General features: G+C 41.2%; 1 protein-coding gene across 2 annotated transcripts; it reads right to left on the bottom strand.

Annotated features, from left to right (window-relative positions):
• Positions 1 to 482: 482 nt before the first annotated feature.
• On the bottom strand, positions 483 to 24,506 carry golga4 (golgin A4). 2 transcript variants are annotated; one of them, XM_068567137.1, is made up of 24 exons: positions 24,313 to 24,506; positions 23,051 to 23,128; positions 18,717 to 18,785; positions 18,289 to 18,615; positions 18,085 to 18,132; positions 17,900 to 17,956; positions 16,304 to 16,402; positions 15,766 to 15,919; positions 15,472 to 15,662; positions 14,162 to 14,245; positions 13,629 to 13,776; positions 13,361 to 13,539; positions 13,049 to 13,147; positions 12,792 to 12,947; positions 8,405 to 12,207; positions 8,133 to 8,254; positions 7,242 to 7,372; positions 6,383 to 6,469; positions 4,963 to 4,983; positions 4,700 to 4,768; positions 4,277 to 4,352; positions 2,475 to 2,560; positions 1,463 to 1,549; positions 483 to 1,328 (listed from the first exon to the last, which is right to left on the bottom strand). In XM_068567137.1, exons 1-24 carry the CDS (start codon positions 24,388 to 24,390, stop codon positions 1,314 to 1,316), a joined length of 6,264 nt encoding a protein of 2,087 aa, XP_068423238.1. In that variant the 5' UTR covers positions 24,391 to 24,506; the 3' UTR covers positions 483 to 1,313. The 2 variants fall into 2 exon arrangements, with proteins under 2 accessions (XP_068423238.1, XP_068423239.1); XM_068567138.1 differs by lacking the exon at positions 23,051 to 23,128.
• Positions 24,507 to 25,268: the final 762 nt, after the last annotated feature.

The following is a 25,268-nucleotide window of genomic DNA, read 5'->3' as shown; positions in this document are numbered from 1 at the left end:
TATATATATAATATATATATATATATATATATATATATATATATTAATATATATATATATATTAATATATATATTAATATATATATATATACATACATATATATATATATACATACATATATACATATATATATATAATCTGGGTTATATTCTATATGTCATGACCTATATGTTTCAAGTAAACTTCCTGTTTTTGTCAACTCTTGTGACCAACAAAGTTTATTCTGTTTGCAATTTAATTATGTTTCCATGGTCTAACGCTTGTGTCCTTCATATGAAAATGAAACAAAGGTTACCGTTGCTGATCCACAATCAATCTTTAAAACTCGATGTTGCGATGCGTCTATTACTACAGGATGTTATCAGACTTTATCCTCGACAGACAAGCTATTAAAACTAAGTAATGAGATAAGCTATTTGATTTAACACATACTTTAAGATACTGAATAACAATCAGAATACAGGAGTGACAAAAGGCATTTTGTAAATAGGATTTATTTTGTTAGTCTGAAAATGTATAGCAAGTCATATAGTGCCCTGTAGTACAGTCTTAATTATCATAGTACAATTTACAGTATTTGTGTTTTTGTGTCTCTATGTCAGTGTAGTGCCAAAATATTAAGCATAGAAAAGCCGTGTTAAACAAACAAGGTCCACAGGCCGGTGAATCTTAACGTGGTGCAGATGCACAGTTAAAGGTCCTTTAACGAAGGAAGTGATTCAGACAACAGCACAACAAAGGAAACCTAGAAATCCACTTTCAGCATTAATACGTGATAATGATATAATTTATTGCACAAGCCAATCTGTATAAAGACATTCTAAAACAAAAAGAAAACAATGTCACCTCATCTAAAACGTATAAATTAACAAACTTAATTTGAGAGTAAAACTCGATTCATGGAAGATTTGTGTTTCTGGCATATTCTCTAATTCCCTCACACCATTAGATTATACTCAAGCACATCTCAGCAAACACACAAGCACACACAGACGCACACACACACACCACGCTTATGCCCCGGTGTGCTCAAACACACACGTACACACACACACACACACACACACGTACACACACACACACACACACACACACACACACACACACACACACACACACACACACACACACACACACACACACACACACACACACACACACACACACACACACACACACACACACATACACACACACACACACAGATAAAATTAAAATAAATGCAGAGAGAAGGTCTTGATAAAGTCCACGACAGTCTTTCCCTTCAGCAGCAGCAGATTCTCATCCATAAATACCCGAATCATTCAGACTCTCATCGTAACCAAGGCTGTGGAGGGACAGACAGGAATTCAATTAATCATCAATCAGCTATGAATAAGTGTATGTCATGTGTTTTTTTTATGTGCAAGAGGACTGAGGTGACTTTAGCGAATGGAAGCATCCTCTTAGACTAATGCTTACAATTGCTTTTGAATCTTCTTTGTCCAAAACCGTTTGTGCTTGGTCTGGAGAAAACTTCAGCATGGAGGTAATCACTTTGGCCATCGTCTGGAAGTGAGAAGCAAGCAAACACAACATTATATATATATATATATATATATATATATATATATATATATATATATATATATATATATATATATATATATATATATATATATATATATATATATATATATTTTTAAAGATACTACATACGTGTGACACCATGATTATAACAAATAAATATTTTGAAGCCCAAACAGAGAAAAGAAATCAACTCCAGGCCCATCTACGAGGGTGCATGCTAGCCCCATAAACACAAGGGATAATCAGAAACAGGGCTGCTGTGTCGGAAAGCTAACCGCTCAACTAACACTAAACAAGGCCAGCATGTCTTTATGAGAACTCTGCGTCATGCAAGATGTATATATGCAACCAGGCCGCCTGAGGGACAACCTCCATGCTGGGGTGGTCTGCATGCTGCCATAAAGACTAACTGTTTGCTGAGGAGCTGGGACAGTCCCGCTGACTTTAGGACCAGGTCAAGCCCTGTTAATTATAGAGATTACTGTTCATTTGACACTGGACGTGACATGACTTTCATACGCTGTCCTAAATGCTAACCACGTGAAAAACAAGATGTCACTTCAACACGTTTTGTCGGGCACCATACAGACACAAATAGGATTTCATGAAGACGCGTCTGTTGAGCTGTTGTCGTAATGCGTCCCTGAGATTAGTCCAGCTGTTTCAGAGCTATGACCCCAGAGATGTGACGGAGAGTTAATTTATTAATTGGAGAAGCATACACCGTCTACCGCTTTGCACTTTAGCGATTAAAATAGGGCCAATTGGCTTACTGCTAATATTGTTCCTGCTGTCAACCAAACTAATCTAACATTCAGTAATATTAGAAAAAAGAAACTACAAAACAGATAGTGTAAGAATATAAAACAATCAGTATCATACTCCAAGAAAAGAATAGGCATACTTTCGTTTCCCGTCCCATCATGTATTCAAACAACACCTTCCTCAGGTACTCCATCTCAGTAGGTTCGCTGCTGTTGTATGCAGGGTCTGTGAAAACGAGCAAAAACAGCCATTAAATCATCTGAGACCTGGTCAGACACCCAATAATGCATAATTCAGTGTAATAAACTACTGTAGAATATTTCATGAAGAATATAAATGTATAAACTGAGTAGTTTATTTACTCTCTGCTACTAGTTTGGCCAGGTCTCTCATAAAAATAAAATAAAAATGTTTTAATGAAAACCTGATAAAAGATGTAAATCATGATACATTTAAAAAAAAAAAAACTCTAGTCAATAAGACTAGCATTCAACAATGCCCATCACTGTCAAACGCTCCAGCTGACTTCTGACACATAATAAAATATAGACAACAACCCAGAGCATCATGTTTGTGTTAGCAAACATATACAGAGCCACTTTTTGCACTGGTACGAGTTCAAATTCGGCAGCAACAATAAGCATGGGAAAAGAATGGCAACGCTCAGCATGATCACACGAATACCACAAGAGTCAAAGAATGAACGTTTTACTTCCACGCCCAAAGCTACAGCGCCATTATGCCAAAACTATCAATGGGAAACTGTGTTAAAAGGGCTGGTAACACTTAGTCGACCGCTTCTGCCACTCTAATACCCCCATCAGGTCTTTAACAAGGAACAACAACCACTTGGTCTTTGCATATCTGGGATTATCATTCAGATGAATGTCGCCGCAAACGACAGGAGAGGCTGTGCGATTAGAGGAGAGGACATGGTGATCGAGGAGTGCAAACAAGTCTTTGATCTCTCGCGTGAAGTAATGGGTCACCAATAAATCCTGTAGCCTTTGTCCTCCTGACCCCATATTGCTCTGAGGCCAAACACTCCACCCCACATGAAACCATCTACACAGCCCTCCGGAGGTTGTGTAGATTTTAAGGTTCATAACAAGTGAAAGATATTTTCACTTATAAGTAATGTAATCTGAAGCAACACAGGACAGTGTAGGTAGCGTATGTGTATTGTCAGTAAAGGATTTGAGAAGTAAAGTCTGTGTGGGAAACATGAGGACCAAAATCTGCAAAACCTATTAAATCCAGCGATGGGGTCCCCGCCCCCTTTCTGACAGCAGATTCTCTTTATTACACCAGCAGGGAAGCTTCAAGAGGCGGGTTGAGTTCCCTCAATCTCCCCCAGCTCTCTCTCTCACTCACCATGTTGGCTTTATGATATACTTGGGGATACTGCGTTGACTAGTCAGCACCCAGAGGCCAACCGTAACCACAAAGGATATTTATCTCACCCGAACCCTGACTAGACGTACACCGCCTCTCTTTTAAACTAACCTTAACCGAGCCCTCATTATAACCGCGGCTCTCATCTTAACCAGTAAGCCGTTTAGCAGGATACGTTTGTTTAAATACGGCCTGAGCACATCTAAGCCAGACCACACACACACACACACACAAACACACACACACACACACACACACACACACACACACACTTCTGCATCTCTAGTCTCTGATCCATGAAGCGCTGAGGGGGCAGACTACTGGTAGTGTGATAAAACACAGACTCTACGGTCCTCCAGAGGAAGCTACTCTATTGGGACAAATAACTATAACATTCATATATAATCATATCAAAAATCCCACACACAATATTTTCCATGGTAATGTGCTGTGTTTAAGCATTTTGCGTGGCACCTCTGTCGTGCTGAGCTAGAAAGGAAATTGGCTCAAGAAGCAGAACTAAGCGATCCATGGTGTCAACGTTACCTTTGTAAGTGCTCCCGAGATGAGTTACAACCGTGGTCCGGTGGAAACATTTAATCTTGTCCTCGAGCGAGTGAATCTACCATGGGGAAACACACGCGCATGCACAGATTAATCATTTCCAAAAGCTATTTGACCCCAGCGGGTTCATCCTTTGCATTAGCCTAATTGTTGCGCAGCGTTTTGTTATCATCCTCAGGGGATGTATTTGAGAATGACGATGTGTGTGTGAGAAAAACTGTGGGAGGTGTTGCTGTGTTTATAGGGTTAAACCAAATGTAAACAGATGTGCTTTGTAATTAAATTGAAGCAGCAGCAGAGCAGTAGGTCCTCTTGCTGGAGGCCACCGAATCCTGGGAATATATTTCATGGGATTTGTTGTTCACTTGTCCCCGCGAAGAGCCCACCCGGGGCCCGAACACTCACTCTCTCAACAAAGCTCTGCTCCTTCAGACGAGCCTCGCTCAGCAAAGTATTCTTCTGGGCGAGTTGAGCCTAACGGGGAGAGAAGGACGAAACATCACCGTCAGTGACTACCGGACGGTTTATGGTGGAACAAGTGATGCACAAACACATGTGCCTGTCAATGATACATGTTTTATGTATCAAACAATTGTTTTACAGTGGAAATGGACTGGAACAATATGGATCCTAGAGACTGTAAAACCAGGGATACTGGAGCCACATACCTGGAGATCTTCTGTGCTCATCTGTACCAAAATAAAGAAAGAAATGGAAGATAATGTATGTTACAACAGAATAAACAAATACATGTGTAGCGACAGTAAACGGTAATGCATAATAATAATAATAATAATAATAATAATTATAGTAAAAACAATGGTAGTTCATATATTTAAAACAAAGAAAATGTATATACTTGTTGAAATTATCTACACATCCTGACAGCAATCAATAATTCAAATGCAGCATCTGTGGTTGTTGCAGGATGGTGATACGCCTCTACCGACCGACCTGTTTGTTAACACCCGTCTTACTTTTTGTTTTTTTGTGACCTTTATTTAACCAGGTAAAATCAGTTGAGAACCAATTCTCATTTACAATGATGACCTGGCCAAGAGGCAGCTTTAAACTTTATATTGCACAGTAAAATCAAAAGGACTGTTCATGCTCAGTCGCGTCTAAACTGGACTTGTTCTTGGTACGATGTCTCTTCGGAGAGTCCCACTGTCTGAATGAATAATGGTGTGTGAGGGCTGTAGTGAGGAAAGGCCTCCCTGAGCATGAACGCATACAATCCACCTATAAATTTATTACCTCACCAGGAAAAAATGCAATGGAGAGAACAACGTAATTCTTTGTGTTTGTGTGCATCTGGACTCTGCGTAAGAGGTAGACGGACCTGTGCAGGGGTCTCACGGCACCTCAACTCCTGGATAAAATACATTTGTCCTGTCTGGCCCTTTTCCAGTGTGCACATCATGGCTGCGAGTATTGTTGCAGTATAAATCTAAAGCCCAGGATCACCTCGTATGATGATAATTGAGAACAGGATTGTGAGGCTGGCTGCTGCCTCACAATCTCAGTTTTCCGAGGGGAACATTCCTGAGTGATTCAAACGAGCATCCGGCGCGATTTGGAGAGCAGCCACACACGACTGGAGCGAGAGACTGATCAGAGCGAAGCATGCGAGCAAATTCTTTTCTGAGATTTGAGGCGGAATCCTTCAATTACAAAGCAAGACAAAGGAAAAGATGACCATAACTGCCAAGTCTGTTAACCTGGATGTGAACTCTCAAATAATAAAAAGGTATCTGTAACGATCTCGTGGTCCGGACACAAGAATACGTCCGGATCAGGCCGTCATTGAAAACCAGTAATTCTTCCATCAGGCTCTGCCCCGAGGGATTTTATACAGACATTGCTATTTCATTCAGCCACTGCAAAGTGACTTCACAATGACTGATGATTTAAACAGAATCGCTGCATGAAATTCATCTAAACCTCCAGTCTTGTGTATAATGGACTTTAATGGCGGCAGGTATGATTGTCTACATCTGTGTAAACACAAAGATGATCCCCCATACATCCACCAATCACAGATGTTTGACCTGGTGAATATACACGGTGGGTCAGACATGTTTGTACCTTAGGAGAGTCGTGGCCCTTCACTTGCAGCTCCTCCAGTTCTTTCTGAACCTGCCACACTCTGTTTCCCATCTCCTCCTCTCGACTCTGAAAAAATAAAGAACAACGGCTGAGTCATTTCCTACGCTTCATCTCAGCATCACAGCTCAAGTATGTCGGTCTAATCATGTATTGCAGACCTCCCACCCTTAATTATATTCAGAGACAGTAAGGGAGACACTTTTACACCAGACGATGACTGTTCCCTAAAAAATAATTTGAGTTTTTAAATCATTCAGCGGGCGATCATTGATGATTGAGACAAGTTTGTTTTTTTACACCAATGACTCCTCCAAGAAGGTTTCTGCCATAGGATGTGTAAACATATTGTAAAGTAGCAGAATTCATGACCTAATTTCTAATCTAATAACCATATATTAAATCAACAAAAAACCCGAACAATGAGAGTAAGAATGCAAACTAGTTAGCACGTGAGAAGAGGAGTTTGACTGTTAAAAAATGAATAAAGTGATGAATAAAAAAACTAAACATTCATAGATAAGTGTTTTAAGTAGTTAACAAACAGAACAGCTGAAGGAAAGTTAAAACTATACACAGTATATAGTATTAGTACAGTAGTATAAAGAATACAATGAATAGTTAAATAATCATTTGGAGCATGATGGTCTGTGTCAGTGAAGAGGTATTTGAGTTGTCTGACAAAGAGCTGCTGGGAACTTCTGCTTCAGGCTGCAAGGAGGCAGCTGCCAACTCGTGCAGTGATCGCTTCCAAATGGTGGGCGGGGTTTTTCAGGGTAAACCTACTGTATAAAACGGGGTCTTGATGGAGAAAACATGTTTTTTCTTCTTTTTAGAGTACCTGTAAAACCTCTTCATATTTCTGAACAGTTCTGTGCAAATCGTTGTCCTTCTCGCCAATCACTTTCCTCAGCTGACTGGCTTCTTCTCGGTGGCTCGTCATCAGCTCTTCCTCAACAGTCTGGGCCTTCGCTGTGTGGAGGAAAAGGGGAAAAACACCAGTTAGCGCTTATAAAATAACCAAAATCATATATTAAACCACTCAGTCAAACGTTTGGAGTGGAACATGATTTAAACCATTAAGAAAACAAGGAAACAGGCAATTCAGACGCACTGTTGCCAAACGCAACGATCCCTTCATTTTGTTCCGCCCAGTGAGGCGATTAAAAATGCATCATGTTTCCATGTAGTTATTTCCCCCCGCTGTTACACACAAAGTAAATCATATTGTGTTATTTGGTTGCCTAAAACAGAAGGAGGTTGTCTTAAACTGCCTTCTTTTCATTCATTCATTCATAAAGACAGTGGTCTCAAGCACTTATTCCCCATGCCTTACAACACAGCTGTAAATCTGGTTGGTTTCATTTCATTGATGCAGAATATTAGATATTTATAGCAATACTATTATCATATATTATAATATCATCGCAATACTATTATCATATTTTATCATATCACAGCAATATTATTATTATATTTTATCATATCATAGCAATACTATTATCATATTTTATCATATCATTGCAATACTATTATCATATTTTTGTGCAATACTGTTATATAATTTATATTTTGTGTCTTATTTTGTATTTTATTACCTTAGGTTTATTTTAATTCTGTGTTGGGAGGAGCGAGCAAAATAAGCTTTTCATTGTATAGAATAACTGTCTGTTATCTGTGCATATGACAGTAAAAACATCTTGAATGTAGAATGATTGTTCTGCCGCCTCACCGATAGTCTCCTTCACAGCTGCATCCAGCTCCCGCTCTCTCAAAGCCATCTGTGTGTTGAACTCTCTCATTAACTGCTTGATGGCAGAATTGTGCTTCATCTCCACATCTTCCAACTCCAGCCTATTAGAACAGATGGCAAACAAAATAGTAATAGGATGATTAGGATTATTATTTAGGGATTAGGGATTCATTTGCAACCTCGTGTCCGCAAATGGGTTATTTTCATTTTCATTGTAAATCATCATTAATAACGTGACATTGTGGACTCACTTCAGCTTTTTCTCGTTCTCTTCTAGCAACTCTTTCTTCATGTAGTTGAGGTCCTGTTCATGCTCCCTCCTCAGAGCTCGAATGTCTTTCTGCAGCCGGACAAAGTCCTTGTGGATTCTCTCTTTCTCGTTCTTCAGCTGACTCAGATTGCTCTTGAGAGACTCCAAAGAATCCCCGTCCACTTCCTGCATTGTTGAGTGGTTTCCCATCTCGGTTTGCACGCCGCTCCCGGTTTGCTGCATGCTGCTGCGTTCCACCATCACCTCAGCATCGGGTCCTGATGGATTTTGGACCTGCTGAATAGTTGCCCGCTGTTCTTCAAGCTGGGCGTCCTTCGCACATATTTCTTCTTTCAGGCCATTTATTTCTGCGAGAAGGTTTCCATTCTGCTCTTCCACTGCTTTCAAATTTTCCACAATTGCAGATAGTGCTGATTCAGTTTCTTTGAGCTCCCGGTCTTGCATTGCATCTCTCTGAAGTGATGATAACTTCTCTTCATACGAGTTCTTCAATTCCTCTAAAGACTTTTCTTTCTCGAGCCTCTCATCACTCAGAGTCCGTTCCAGTTGTTGCTCCTGCTCTTCCTTTAGCCTGACGAGCGCTTCCTCGAGTGCTTTTGTTTTCTCCTCTAACGTCTCTGTGTGTTGTTGGCCGGACGCTACGACGCTCTTGGTTTCCTCCAGGCGAGTCTGAAGAGCCTTGAGCGCCTGCTCTTTCTCCTCGAGCTGCGAGGTTAGCTGTTTTTTAATCTGACTGATTTTCTGCTCGGCTTTCTTCTTCAGCTCCGATACTTTCCGGGCGCTCTCGGCCGATAGCTTCTCTTCAGCTGCCTTCAGACTCTCCTCTTTGCTCTTGATAATCTCGTCTCTCATCCTTTCAAATTCCTCCTTTTGACTTTCAAGCTGGTGTTTACACTTTTGGTTGTCTTCCTCGAAGGAGCGCAGTTTGTCGACGAGCTCCTGCTCCACATTACCGTTCTGTGTGCACTGCGTCTGGGTCTGCTGCAGCTGCTCCACCAACTCTCTCTTCTCGTTCTCCCTGATGCCACGTTGCTGTTCGAGGTCAGCTGTGAGTTGTTCACACTCCTTCGCCTTTAAAGCCAGCTGCTCCTGAAGCTCACAGAGTTGATGGACGCTGCTCTCCAGCTCAGCGGTGAGGCCGCTGACCTTCTGCTCCTTCTCGCTCAGCGCCTGGTCCATCTCAGACTTGCTGACGGACTGATTGTCGATCCTTGCCGTCAGCTTCTGCAGGGTTTCATTCTTTTCAGAGATTTCTCGCTCCAGCTCGTCGAGCCTGGTCTGCAGAGATGTAATAGTGTTGTCATTCTGCGTGAACTTCTTCTCGTACTCGGAAAGGTTGTTCCTGAGTGCTTCTGCCTCATCCAAAGCAGACTTTTTCTCCTGCACCAACCTCTCAATGGCCGCCTCCATTTGAGCAGCAGCCTGCTCTCTCTCCTCTTTATTCTGGTGATTCAGCTGATTTATGGCTTCAACCTTTTCTTTCATGCTACTTACGAGTTGAGTTTTCAAGTCACTGCTGATGCTTTCCAGGTTGCTGATATGCAACTCGGTTGTTTTCATACGTTCCGACATGAGTCGGTTTGCTTCAGTCAGCTCCTCAATTTTCTGAGCTTTCTCATGGACAGACTGGGAATGACTATCTTTGTCATCGGTTAAGGCTTTGACATGCTCAGTATGAACATTTACCTGAGCAGACATCTGTTCCAATGAAGTGCATAGATTCTTATTCTCCTCTGTCTGCTGGCGGAGACTCTCCTCTAAGGTGCTGATTCTATCTACTTTAGCGAGAATGACATTTTTGAGATTCACAACCTTTTTCTGACTACCGAGCAGTCCGTCTTTCAGCTCCTTTAACCGACATTCGACTCTCTGACACAGTTCATTTGATCCACTCTCCACTCTGGACTGAACCTCCTTACAGTAATACTCCATTTGGTTGCTGATCATAATTAATTGCTGCTGGAACTCTGCTTCCTTTGCCTGTAGCTGAATCGCAGTTTCCTTTATTTTTTTCTGCGAGTCCTTGCTTTCTTTAGATTTGGAGTCTTTCAGGGCTTTACACTGCTTCTCGGTTTCCTTCAACTTTCCTGACAAGGTCTTTAACTTCTCTTTGTGCTCTTCCGTTGTCGTGTTGAGCTCGTCTTGGAGGGAGTTCCTGTCGTGCAGAGCTTGGTTAAGGTTCTTCTCCACCGACTCTGTTTGCTCTTTAAGCAACGCTTCGCTTTGAGACAAACCTTCCAGCTTCTCCGCTGCTTCGTTAAGCTCTTCTTGCAGCTTCTGTACAGTGGTTTCTCGAATTGCCAGCTCCTCCTTAAAATCCTTTATTTCGCACAACACTTTCTCGTTCTCCTCTTTGCCTCGGCTGAGTTGCTGAGAAACTTCCTCCAGCTCCTGAGCCTTCTCCTGTATGATGTGCGAGTGTTTCTCCAGCATTTCTTCTTCCTGCTGTCCTAACTTCTCCTGCCAACGATGCTCCAGCGACTCAATCTCATGCTTGTGAGTGTCGTGCAGCTTCTCCACTTCTTCCTTATGGTTGGCCTGCAGCTCTGACATCGCACTGCTGAGGCCTTGGGAACTCGTTTGGGCCATCTCTACAATTTTCTCTCGTACTTGTTGCTCAGTCTGCTGAAGCTCTCTGTCCTTCTTTGCAAGTTCCATCTTCATGTTTTCTTCATTCTGCTGCAGCTTTTTCTTAAAACTCTCGTGCATTTCTTTGGCCTTGTGTTTAATCTTTTCCATTTTTGTCTCCTGTGTTTTCAGCTTATCTTCCAACTCAGTCGTCGTGTTTTTCAACTTCTTCTCGAGGGCAGCTTTTTCATTCTCCAGCTGTTTCTTGAGGCGATCCACTTCTTCCTGCCTAGTGTTCAGTTCTGCAGTAAATGACTTCTTCTGCTCCGAGAGCTCCTTTTTGGTCTGTTGTACCTGCGCTTCTCGTTCTTGAAGCACCTTCTCTTTCTGTTGACAATCAGTCTTTGTTACTTCTAACTGATGCTCCATATCTGTCAAATCCTTCTTACACTGATCAAGATCCTCGGACATCTTAATAAACTGTGCATTAGATTCCTTTAGGCTCCCACTTTCCAGCTGGGATTGTGACAAACATTGTTGAAGCTCTTCCAGCTCCTTGACTTTGACATTTAATTCTTGTACAGTGGAATTTGACTCCTCTTGTAGTGTTTTTTCTTTCAGCATGTGTTCTTTCACTTCCTTTTCCTTTTCTTTCAGAACAATCCTCAACGCGTTCAGTTCCTCCTTCAGAGCTTTCTCTACATCTCCAAGTGACTGCTCGTGCTCCCGTTTGATATTTGCGAGCTCTACTTTGTGCTTTTCCATGTGATCTTGAAACCTCTTCTCATGCTCCTGTTGGGCTGAACTATCAGCATCTTCAGCAGCCACCAACTTCCCCTCCAGGAGCTGTTTATTTTTCAAAGCCTCAAAAAGTTCAGCGGATATGGCCTCTAGCTCTGCTTGCTTTGCATCCAGTTTCTCCAAAGTTTTCTGGTTCATGTCTTCAACGTGTGCTTGGAGCTGCAGGTCCTTATCTTTCAGAAGGGTCTCCACTTCAACCCTGTGTTTTTCCTTGAGCTCCTCAAGAGCGGCGGTATTCTGCTGGGTTAGGGTGCACTTGTGCTTCTCCAGCTGCTCCTGGTGCTTTTTCTTTAACGCTGAGATTTGCTCTTTGTGTTTAATCTTCAGCTTGTCCAACTGAGTGGAAAGTTCATGAGAGAGAGTGGATCCATCTTGTGAGATCTTCTCCAGAGTGCTCTCCAGCTCCAATACTCTCTGCAATGACAAACACAGAGTTGGATTATTAAGTCACTGCAGTCAATCATGTCACAGGATTCTACGACAACTATACAAACAAATGGTAAACAACTAATATGTTTAACAGTATTTAAGAAGAGTAGGAGTAGTCAAAGTTGCAAGGACAACAAGGGATGTGTGTACATAACAAAAGACAGCCAGATTCAGTTTGTGAACTATTATGATGATGATGATGATGATGATGATGATGATGATGATGATGATGAGAAATCACTTAAACACGTTTAATACATTTTAAAATACCATGTTTGAAATGTTAAAAAAAGACTGGTTGCAACATTCATCAATAATAATTATTTCACTCATGTCTGTATTTCAGAGTAAGTTTTATGCGTTTCCTGTGTGCGTGTCTTGTTCTGTGCTTGTGTTTGAATACATTCCTGTTGTGCCTACAGATGGCCAAATAGCCAATTAACTAAATACAAATGGCAGATAATGTAAACACTATTTTTGCCCAACAATTAACTTGGAAGTGCATAAAGATTTGAGCGTCAACGGGTTCACTCAGCCCCAACTAATAAATATAAAAGACAACAACTCACAGTTTTTGCAGCTTCCAGCTCCAACTGTATCTCTTTGACCTTGTTATCACCTTCAGTCCTCAGAGCGGTCTTCTGCAACTCTACATCCTCCAGAGCCAGAGACGACTGCTGCTCCTGCTCCTTTCCTAACTGGGCAAACTCCTCTTTGCACTGCTCCTAAATGCACAAGCAGCACAAACACATCACATCAAAAATTCAAAAGATATAGTTTCTCATCTGATTTACTTGATTATGTTGTGAAAGCTTTCGGTGCGTACCACAGCTTTGTTGATTCTGACAATCATCTCTTCTTCTTTAGCAGCCAAAGCTTCACTGTGAAGTTTTTCCATATTGGCAATCGTTTCCTCCGATGATTTCTAATAAAGGTAATAAAAGAAAATCTGATTAATGATGTACTGTGTTATCAAACACACAAGATAAAAACAAAGAGTTTGCTGTTTCCTATTTAGTTCTCATGTAAACATTTTAGTTGGTGAGTCAACGTTTCTAAATAGCTTCTATAAAGTGACTATGACATGTAACACAACCAAAATAGACAACTCATAGAATAATGCTGTTCACTGTCTGACCTTCATGATGTTGACGACCTCCTGTTTGACTCGTGTGAGTTCCTGCTGCAGGCTCTTCCTCTCTTCCTCACCGGCCCTTTCAACCTCTTTCACTTGCTCCTCCAGCTGAACCTGCAGCTGTTTTCGGGCCTCGTCCGCCCTCTGAGCTCCACCTAGCGCTCGTTCAAGCTCTTCAAATGCTTAAAAGGAGAAAAAAAAAAGAATATATTTTATATTTATAAAATGTGCACATCCACCCAGGTCACACACAGAAGTGGATTCCACTCACCTAATTTCTCCGCCTTTTCTTTCTGGTCCTGTAACTCTTCTTTCTGGGTAGTAGCCTGCTGTAGCCTGGAGCGAAGCTTCGCAACCTCCTCTTCTTTCATTTCCATTGTCTCGTGCATCTGGCGCTTTGTCTCAGCAATCACCATTCCCTGAAAGCCACAGAGCCATCAAACATGATCAACCTTTTAACTGGCCAGTCGGAGCAAATCACAAACCAAATCGTCTGACACACTGAGATTGATGTTGATGTTGATTTGATGAATACTATTTCGGTATTTTACAACCTAGCGCTAGCTCAAGTGTCCGTAATAGCTTTTGACTTTAAGTGCTTTCAGTATTCCTCACACAGATCTCATGAGATGCTGTCCATCCTGCAGAGCTGGGGTCAAAGTTTAAGAGGAACATTATTGGACGCCAAGGCGTCCGACTTCTTCACTTCGTGGCAGAGTCCAAAAATGATTAAAATCATGTCATGCCTGAACCTGCAGACCTTCAATCACAAAGTGCCTGAAGCCTGAATGACCCCTGACCTACCTTGTCCTGCTCCAGCTGTTCAATAAGGTTCTTGGCATCACGCAGCTGAGTGATCAACTTGGTCTTTTCTGCAGTGTGCAGTTCCTATAAACACAAAACATTTGACAATATTCCAAATGAGAATGTCACATACTTTGCGCAGAGCCATTTCAGATGTTTAGTCTCAAAGCCCGCATCAGCTTTTGGTCAGATAACTTCCAAATGAGATGTTTTCCGCACCACCCAGGATGCCTCACCCACAAGCCAAATAACCAGAGTGCACACGAGCTCAGCTAAACCAACAAGTCGACCCAAATTACAGCCCAGTTTAGCAGCAGCGGCGTGTCGTAGCTGCGTCTCTGTGGCACCGCTGTGTAACCAATGGTTACAGAACAGGAAATGCTGCAATGTCTGTATTTCTCCGTTGTTTGATCCTACAAGGCATTAGTGTCTATGCAGACAAAGTGTAAATTTCAGTTTTCCTGTAAATATACAAACAAAAGACCATGCAACATACAATACCAGATTGTATATATTATACATTTAAAAATCCCCGAGCTGAACATCTGGAATCTTAGGCAGATGACATGTTTTATATAATCTTTGTCTGAGGAAGGAGACGAGCACAGCACAACCCAGCAGTTTCTGGATGCCTTCATGCTGCTTAAGAGGGCTAAACGCCTGTTAACCTCTGCTTTTCCTGACACAGGAAAGGCCCTGTTCCCAAAACACAGCAGATTCAACACAACAATCATGGCCAAAAAAATGGAGACAAGTCAATCATCATGCATAGCGGGCAAGCTGTCCATTATTATCACAGGGTCTCTGTGACAACAAACATTTCCTATCGGATGCTGCAAAAACATCAGAGCTGCCGCGGACAAGCTAAATAAGCCGATTGTATCACTGAAGCAAAATGTTTTGAAATAAATGAAAACAACGGTTCAGTCACGCTGACATGACATGACCCCGTCGCCCTGGAGCGTCGCCAGAGAATTTGGATGTTCGGACTCTGAGAGCAATAGCAATGCCCTGTGTCCCTGAGATAAATGACTTGCATTATCAGTGGACCGCTAAGACTGCGGCAGAGATTTTGCAGCACAACTATAATCACCCTCAACAGTGAAGACAGTGTTTAGTCATTTGCAGCAACTCAAACCAGCCTCATTTTGATCAAACCTGTAAAGAAATTGTCTTGAAATATCTGCTCACATTGTACCAAGTGATAATGAGTCCGAGCACATCGATGAATTTGATCTCAAAATATCTCAATATTAGCATGACTATGCTCAACACTCCGGTATCACTGCTGTCTAACGCACAGTAAGCACCTTCATCTTCTCCAGCTCCTGCAGTCTCTCCTGCAGCTGCATCTGCAGGGTTTCATTCTCGCTGCCCAGCTGGGCGCTACGCTCCTTGTGTGTTCGCATCACTTCTTTGCACTTCTGCAGCAGGTTTTCCTGCCTCTTCACTCTCTTCTGCAAGGCCTCCATAAGTTTGGTTGGATCACTGTCGCCCTCTCCTGCTCAGAAAATAAAATGCACTCAGTAAAAACGCAGAAATAATTCTCACATAGTTCTAATGCAGAGTAACTTTTACTTGAAACAAAGAAAGCATGTGCTTGCCCTGAGTGACTTCAGGCTCGACTCCCTGCCCTTTCAAAGGACTTTGTGTGGAGGAGGTCGAGTCTGAATCTGCATCATCAGATTGAGGGACGTCACCCTCAGGTGCAACAGCACCCTCAGTGAAGCCCTTGGATCGTTTCTTCAACAGAGCAACCTGTTAGAAAGAGTGAAAACCAGTCAGTGAAACCAACCTCTGTCTGAGTTTTTGGGTTAAAGACACTAATCCTGTGTTATTACATGCATTCATTTTTAAATGTAACTGTTTTAATATGCATAATACCACTTATTTTTTCTTTGTTGTTTGTGTTATTTGAAATGCTTTGCAAATATTGTCAGTGCACAAAAGGTGGCTGACAATTTATTTTAACAAAGAATGATATTAAGAACAATTGTGTTTCAGATTTAATGTAAAATGTTGCCACATATATACGAGTTGATCACTGCAGTCAAATGATGATATGGAATTCCTTCAAAGCAATTGACTTCTTTGGTTTCTTTAAAATGTCTATCTCTTAATCATCCAGTTTGCAACACTCACCTGTGTTTGGAGCACAGAGATCATCTGGTCTTTCTCCTCCAGCGTGGCATCAAACTCGTCTTGTAGGTGTTTCTTGGCCTGCTGGTCCATCTGTAGCTCCTGGAGCCGGGGAGGGCAATTTATTTTTCACATAAGAAATTGTAAACTGTAAATTATATGGTTTTGATAAGGCTATGAAAATATATCAAACATGTCATTTTATTTTTTTTAACATACCTTTAAACCTTCACAAAAATACATAAGATGTATGTTGAAGACCAGTAATTGATTAACTTTATACAAAAGTAAAAAGTGCTTTTGATGTTTTCCAGTTCAGTTTCTTACTCTTGAACAAGTGGATTGAAGTTTGGTTGAATGTCTGAGGTGCCTATGTAAAGGACAGCTGACAGGATCATCAGTGAGAGAGGATCTGTATCGAGATTTGTTGAACTTCATCACTGAGAACTTTGTTCACGTGTAGGTCGATCCAAAGGGAACTAATATCTTCTGAGCGTGCCTCCTTGTGACGTGACATAGTGTAACGCAACAAGCGTGGAGGCAACGTTTATCTGACCTGACCCACTCCTTCTGTATTTTGAAGCATACAGTTAGACTGAGACACTGTGAGCTGGATTTTAGCTTTTGTCAGAGGCCCACACGAGGTGAGTAAGTGACTGAGGCGATTTATTTTAGTGTGACAAAGACACATTTACATCCCGCTCTGTAAGCTAGAGGCAGGGCAAGTTTATTTGTAGAGCACATTTCAGCAACAAGGCGATTCAAAGTGCTTCACATAAAACCATTAAAAGCAGATTTAAAAACAGTTAAGAAAACATAGAAATAAAATGAATAAAAGTTGCAGTGCAGTTTAAGAAATAAAATGCAGTAGTGAGATGCAGCAGTTGAGTCTGGTTCAATTAAAGGCAGCAGCAAACAGAAAAGTCTTCAACCTGGATGTAAAGGAGCTGAGGGTCTCAGCAGACCTGCAGCTTTCAGGGACCTTGTTCCAGATATGTGGAGCAGAAAAGCTGAACGCTGCTTCTCCGTGTTTAGTTCTGACTCTTGGAACAGAAAGTAGACCAGAACCAGACGACCTGAGGGGTCAGGATGGTTCACCAGGTAGCAGCAGATCACAAACATACTTAGGCTTTAAACCATTCTAGAGGGGGATCAGCAGCAGCTTTGCACACGCACGACTCATTTTCAGTCTGGACGCGTCGTGCGCGTCTCCTCTCTCTCTGACTGCTGTGCGAGGCTCCTGTGAGACTGACCGCCTGCGAGTCCTGCGGGACGGCTCACGGCAGCACCCGCTGCTCGCTGAGGACAGCAACTGCAGAACGATACGTGCTTTCACGTCGGAGTCTCCAATAACACCAGAAAAAGTCACCGTTCGCTTTTGACCAAAAGAAGTCGGCAAGAGGATTTGGAAAGTCGACCACATTTAGCGACAAAGTCGGCAACACTGCCTGTCAGTGAGGCTGCGTAAGGGGGCCGTAAAATGTCAAGGGGTCTGTCCTAGATATTATTCAATATACTCAAACATGTAAATTATTCATCAAAAAAGAAAGACAGATACTGATCTATAGAGAGGAAATCATTCATAACATAGAGACATACCTCCCGCAGCTCCCCTATTCTGCGGAGAGCTTTGTCTTGACTCTGACTGAGGATGACCTGCGGGGAGGAAACAGCACTCTGATCAGTTCAGGATGCCAAAGAGCTTCAATATCTGATGAGAAAACCCCTGAACATTAATAAAATAAAATAGAAGCCAACACGTTAGTAATTGTTAAAGTAATTACCTGTGTTTTTTCTTTATCTCGTTGGACCGTTCGGTACGCAGTAACCAGCTGTACAGTTGAGAAGAGAAGATTAGTGGAAGTGGGAAGAAACAAAGAGAAAACCATGAATGAGGACACATCAAATTAACTATAGTTATACACTTCTGTGGCTACATAATTTACAGGTTGACGACTTCAAATCAGACTCCTCTGGGAGCCGCTCACCTCCGAGTACTTCCCTCTGTACTTCCCCAGGCTGCTCTCCACTCTCAGCAGCCGGTGCATCAACTGCTCTTTGGAAAGGGACTCTGTACTTCCTGGTGGCTCCTCAGCCTCGCTCTCAATATCTGAGGGGGGATCATACGAGGGGGCACCCGGGGACTCGTTTTCTCCCAGAGGTGTCAGGGATTCACGCGATGAGCTTCGGACCAGGTTTTCTTTCGAGGGAGAGCGAAACAGGTTTTCTGCCCGACTAGCACCCACGCGAATCAACGACTCCATTGAGGGAACTCTCAACTGCAGTTTCTGGGCAAATGACTGATTCTCCTCTCTCTGTTGGGAGGATCAAGAAAATGCATACAAAGATAGCTTCAAACAAAGCAAGAGCAAGACCCTTAGAACATTAAGGAAGATCGGGTAGGTAACATACGTACACGAGGAGAAGCACTTCCATCCCCGTTGATGCTACCTCTGGGAGATCTCGCTGCTCCTTTAGGGGTGCTCTGCAGATAAAATACATCATGAGAGAAAAGGAAAACTGTGCCAGAGGGCTTGTCCTGGGCCAGTTAGTCATCCCCACCCAGCGTGGCTCTCCCTGATTACTCTGAAGGGAGCAATATTAGTATTGCCGGGAGCAATGCAGGGGCAATGGGTACCCTCATGCAACTTGGAAAAAACAGAGGGGTTAAATACATAAAAGAAGGCATCTCGACAGTACATGAAACAAAAGGGGTTAAAACTAGACTACAGCGCAGCCATAAGGTCGGCACAAACAGACAGTTAAAAGTCAAGAAGGACAGCTGGTATTTTAATTAAAGACGCTTGGCAGTGTCGAGTGCAGCTGTATTACAAGAGAATCGTAATTTAAGTGGACATTTAGTGGCTTAGTTGGTTGAGTTGACTTGTTAGAAGAAGCATCAGGATAAGCAAATGTTCTCCTCCCTTGTCCAGCTCCAAACTGCTCCTTCCTCCGGATTACTGCCAACACATTCAACATTTCTGTCCTGCTTCTTGTGGGAGGGGTCTTGATGAGATGTCACTTCCAGGATCGGTTTTAGCTTGCTATGCAGCAATAAACATTGTGGTATTTCTTTGGTGAGGTTTAAAAGCAAATTATTAAATGTGTTTTCTCTCAGGCAACTGCTTGATTAAATGTGTTTAGGCTAAATTATTACAAAGGAAGCACTGATTTTAGTGTCAGTGATCTTATCGAGAAAGAATAAATACTGATGAAGATTGTCATAAAACTCCTTCTTTAAACAAGCCGATAGCTCATTGCTCACTTAATTCTCACAGGTTTATGTGAATGAACAGGAATACATTTAAAAACTCACTAATAAGCATAGAATACTTTTACTACTTCACCACGTGTAGACTTAATGTCTCTACTGCCTTTCAGTCGAAGCACACCATTTCACAATTCTCACAGACAACAAACGACTAATTAACTTCAGAGCGGTTGTAAACCAAAATCATGGTACTCACATTGTATTAACGATTACTACAACCTTGATCAAAGACCAACACAGACATAATTCCAAGAGGCAGAGAGATTCCTGACATTTAGCTCATCAAATCACAACATAGCTGAAACAACCCTATTTGTACCTGTTAAAATAAAATGTAAAAAACAACAAAATGAGTGAATGAATGAGATAGTTTGATGGGATTACTGTAATTGGACTGAGCGATGAACAATATGGCATGTTTATGTTTATAACAGCTGCATAGGATGTAGATGGAACATGACAAAGACACGGATATATTTAAGATATTTGTGGTTAATCTCAAGAGATGATAATGACACCGGGGGTCTTTGTAGCTGCAACACATTTAAATCCTCCAAACTGCAGAGCAATAAACTATAACCAGTCTATTGCTGACAAAGTACAACAGAGAAAACACTGTCAGGCTCGAGTTCAAGACTCAAACATTAATTTACTGTGTGCTCTTAAAACACTGAGTCCCAAAGAAACTGTTCATAGTTTGGTATAATTAATGTTGAAAATATCATCGTACAAGAGTTTGGGTCAACGAACTGAATCAGTATTTTAAATGAGTGTTTTAAAGTAGATTTAGATTACAGGAAGAGCAAACAGCTGGCCAGACTCCCTCTAGCTAATTAGTAGCAAAAAAACAAACAATTATCTTTTTGATATCAAATAAACACTTGATATTAAACATTTACTAAAATGTATCTCAGACATGTAAATAGACATACGAAATGTTAGCGAAATGATTTACAGTATGCATATCAAATTTGATGAAACGTTTCAAATGTTGTTTTCTTCTAGTCTTCTTACTGCCTCCACATACAAACACAAATCATCTAGTTGTTTAGCTCCACAAGCGCCGCTACAAAAGGTGCTCTGGTCTGTTTGTTTATTTAGAAAAGTTACAGACAATTCCTGAAAAGGAAAAAGGCAATTCTCCAAATAAACAGACTTGTGGGGCAAGGGGACAAAGGCCGACAGGCAACATAACAGGGAGTTGGGGGTCTATAAGGCAAGCAACTAAGGATACCTAAAGACAAGGGGGCAATATTCCCTCATGAGACGGATTATAAGAACTGAAAGGTAGGGCGATAAAACATACGGCAGAAAGCACACAAGCTTCTATCCCAGAATGTAAACCATAACTCCCACCGGATGCTGGGTTAGCCTAGATATGAGATGCCTTCTTGTTGCTAAATCCAAAGGAAATAGGAGACAGAGAGCAGGGAACAAGCTGTCCCGACATGGGCCTCAGTCCTCTACCGATTCCCCAAAGGCATGGAGACGGGCGGAAAGAACAGGGCAAGAGGAGGAGGAGGTTGAGGAGAAAGACGAGGAGGGAGACACAGGAAGTGAGGACAAACTCACCACACTGGCTACCTGGGCCGTTTTGGGTCGTTTTGAATGGTCCAGAGCAAAGATAGTATACTCAGAGAGAAAAGCGGGCTCTGCTATCATCCCGGCCAGCACCTGACCCCCGTCAGTGCAGTAACGGGACGAAAGGTGGGAAAAGGAGAGGAACACAGAGAGCAATGAGAAAAACAACACCATGAGTGTGAAATAGGGAGTGTCGAGCCAGACTGCCCAGACGAGGCTGGCCGAGAGAGGCTGTGGTGGAAGGATGGAGATTTTGGGGGCGGGTGGGGGGGAGAGAGAGAGACAGAGAGAGAGACAGAGAGAGAGAGAAAGAGAGAGACTACATTGGATAGGAATAAAAGTAAGAAAAGCGGGAAAGTGAAACACTCAATCAACATTAATGTTATGAATAACCGTTTGACATCTCTGCATGTAAGTTGTGATGTCAAAATAAAATAGGCCAAATCTGCCTCCAATAAGCAAATAAACACTTCCAGAGATGTCAAAGTGTTAAAGATTTGTGAGGTGAAAAAATATGCCACGATGATAAGAAGTTGAAAGCACATCTTGGGCCTCCAAAGGATGAGGAAGAAAGTAGAGGATAAAAACCTGAGCAATAGGGCCGCTGTCACTATTCCAGCTCAGAGTCTGGCTGTGTCAAAATGTAAAAGAAACTTGTCATGAATGAGTAATTAAGCCGTTTTTAAATCTAGAGATCAAACGGGCAAGACTGTAAACATCAATATCTCAGTTCTAAAATAGATTAACAGTTGTTGCGTCATCATTCTTAAAAGGCGTAGTCGGTAACTCGTTGCCGTTCTACCTCTTTCCTAATGAATCAAAGACGTATTGCATAAACTTGCCTATATCTACTGGCGAAAAACATTGCAACAAATCAACAGAGAAAAAAAAACACTGAGAGCATTATACATTAATTATTCATACACATGCTGCATTATGGTCTGCCCTCCACCATTAAAATTATGTTCCCAATCGAAAGGAAAATAAATCTCTTTTGCTCTTTTGACAGTACAATAAAGAAAAAGGACTTCTGTTATTAAATAAGATACATATATATATATATATATATATATATATATATATATATATATATATATATATATAGATACATATATATATATATATATATATATATATACATATATATATATATATATATATATAGATACATATATATATATATATATATATATATATACATATATATATATATATATATATATATATATATATATATATATATATATATATATATATTTGTGTGTGCGTGTTTCTGCGTGTGTGTGTGTGTGTGTGCTCTTGAAGATGAACAACAAAATGCCCTGAATGCTTATCTAAATTTAAAAGTCATTGTCCAATGTAAGGATGATACAGTTCAATTGAGGGAAAACTTACAAGACTATTCCTGTTTATGACAATATTGCAGAGCCAATCACAATGTTATTATAGCTATTACATTCTCATGCAATCATAAGGACCCTGTGTTGACAAATTGTCATTTGTCGCCAAAAGTCATTTCAAACAGCTACGATTCAGGAAATAAGCTGAGGGAATTAGTGTAATGACTAATATGCATATTTTATCATATTTAATATATTACGTTCAGTCTGGGACAGAGAGTTGAGAGTATTTTATTTGAAAGTAGATCATTAATAGTGGAATATGGAGCCTACACTATCTCTACTTTGAAAACTGAAAGTACTTGGTCATTGCTTTGGAAAATAGGACTGGTTTGTTATTGAGGGAGCATTCAGCGTCACAAAACACATGACAGACAGAAACATGACACTGTTGGAAAATTAGAATATAAGCTGGGGAGAAAACATGACATTTCGAGGGGCTGCAGTTTGAGCTCAAAGTTATTAAACAAATCCATCAGAAGCTGACCCCATGCTCACCTCTCTGTCACTGCTAGAGGGTGAGCCTTCATACTGAAACGGAGGTGTTTGACTGCTGCGCCGGTCTCCACTGCCCATCTGTTAAATAAAATAGTATTGGTATTTAAAACAAACAGCATCCCTTTCCCTAAACTATACACTCACAACTCTGCTCTTCTTCTGAGAAGGTTTTTGAGAAACCAAGTGTTTGGCTCCCAGACATACACTTCATGCTATTTGCCTTATCAAACGTCCTTCCTTTCCTTGTCTGATTGTCAATCTGCTTTCGGTTTTTCGGCAAGACAACAAGCGTCATAAACTGTAAACACAAACAAGGAGCAAACAAGGCCACGGTGCATAAAGAGCAATCCAAACCAGTAACAGAAGGTAGACAATGCCACTGACTGTGGAAATGCTTTTTTACATCCCAAGGTTCTTGAACACATTGACAATAGATGGTACATTTAGTTGCCTTCTACAGCTACAAATGGATGTTGAAACAAACAACACTGACATGTGGGTTTTGGAGCAAAATCATACACAATACCTCTAAAAAGAGGTAAAATAATCTTTGTTTAAAACACAGTGATACTCAATAAATTGGGTCGTTATATGCAAAACATTTAGAGGCTGCAGTTGCATTTATGGACAGGCTGAACCTGACCAGCAGGATTATGATAAACCCACAGCAAGTAATGCTGGAAACCAAAGACAAAGACAAATCAGCGTTGCAGCAGTGTTTCATTTACTTTAACATCTACGTTGAATTATATTTGTTTTGGTGTCGGCAGACGCGTGGCACTGCCTGGATTTGCATATGTCAAATAAAGCTGAGAGCAGAGACCCACTATCAGCCAATGTAAGCAACATACAAGAGACACCCATACTGTCCGCGTTTATTATTTAATTCATAAACAGTGTTTTGGCTACAACGAAGTTCACGGTTGGCTGTCTTTTTTCTTCTTCTACTTTCTACCCGAGATGACGTGAGAAACGAGTTAGTTACGAGTTTCCGTGAACGCACCTCACTAGCAGCAGCTAATGACAGCTATCTTAGGTTGAGTCGGGCAGCTACATTTCTTAGCATTGTGCAAACAGGTCAGCTGAGAATACAAGAAAAGGTTAAACGATAGCTGACGGCTTATCAAGATGTGTCAATGAGATTTGACAAATAATCAGTCTCGAAGTGTGAACCATAACGTCTGCGAAACGACAGCCAGCGCCTCAGCAATGTAAACAGTGGTTAGCTTAGCTGGTTAGCTTCCAGCAGCACAACAACTAACCTGGGCCTGCTGTGGCGACTGCGCATTCCTCTGCGGGGACTGCTCCTCGTTTATCTTCTGTTTGAGTTTTTTAAACATGTTTTCACGCTGATGCGGCTAACAGCTGATGAGCCGATCACTTATATCAGACGGAGATGTATTTCGTTAAGTTTAGCCTGACATCAAGTCCTCAGAGCTCCACTTCCTTGTTCGCGTCTGATATCCAGCAGGTGACCAAGCTCTCTGCGCATGAGCGCCAACGTGGAGGAAAACTGAAACGTCATCGTTAAAGGGCCAGTCCGGGATAAATTAGCTACAGCGCGACCCGTGCTCCCTGTGACTTTCCAGGTAGTTAACTGACTTTTAGGTAATGTTTTATAATGTGTGTTTATTAGTAGTTTGGAGTGACACTATTGAAGTAAAAGCAACTCCTGAAAATACTTGATGTCATAGGATGCCGTAGCGATATCATATGTGCATGCCTTTATAACATGGTAGTTTATTTGGGGAATACCTAAAACAGTTGACTTTACTGGTAACAGGAGCATTAGTCATAATTTATTTAGAATAAAGTTGTGCTTTTATACATTGAGGCCTAAAATATGTTTTGCAGAAATTTAGAGTTTTTGATGCAGTGGCTTCAGAAAAATTCTGCTTCAAGAGTTTAGTGATGGTGCTACATACTTAGTTTTAGCCATTAAAAATGTTATAGGCCATGTTTTGAGAAAAAAAAGAATTCTATATTACAGCCATATATAATGTTACTCATAACATCAGTGAAAATAATGAAATATGGACTTACAAGTCTTTAAACTTGAAAACAACCCTGCATGCATCAATAATGAATATAACATGAATTTAAAAGCTACTTTAAGGTCCTCGCTTTAACAGAAGAGACCACTGTTTTATGTGCTTTACTAAGATTTTGCGACAGGCCAGTTGTAAGCATAGCTACTAAGACTCGCATAATGTGTGTC

This window comes from Clinocottus analis, unplaced genomic scaffold, assembly GCF_023055335.1.
Source record: "Clinocottus analis isolate CAN_PGR_092001 unplaced genomic scaffold, fCliAna1.0.p SCAF_8, whole genome shotgun sequence".
Lineage (NCBI taxonomy): Eukaryota > Metazoa > Chordata > Actinopteri > Perciformes > Cottidae > Clinocottus > Clinocottus analis.
Note: the sequence above shows the minus strand (reverse complement) of the source record. Positions and strands in the feature narration are given on the sequence as shown.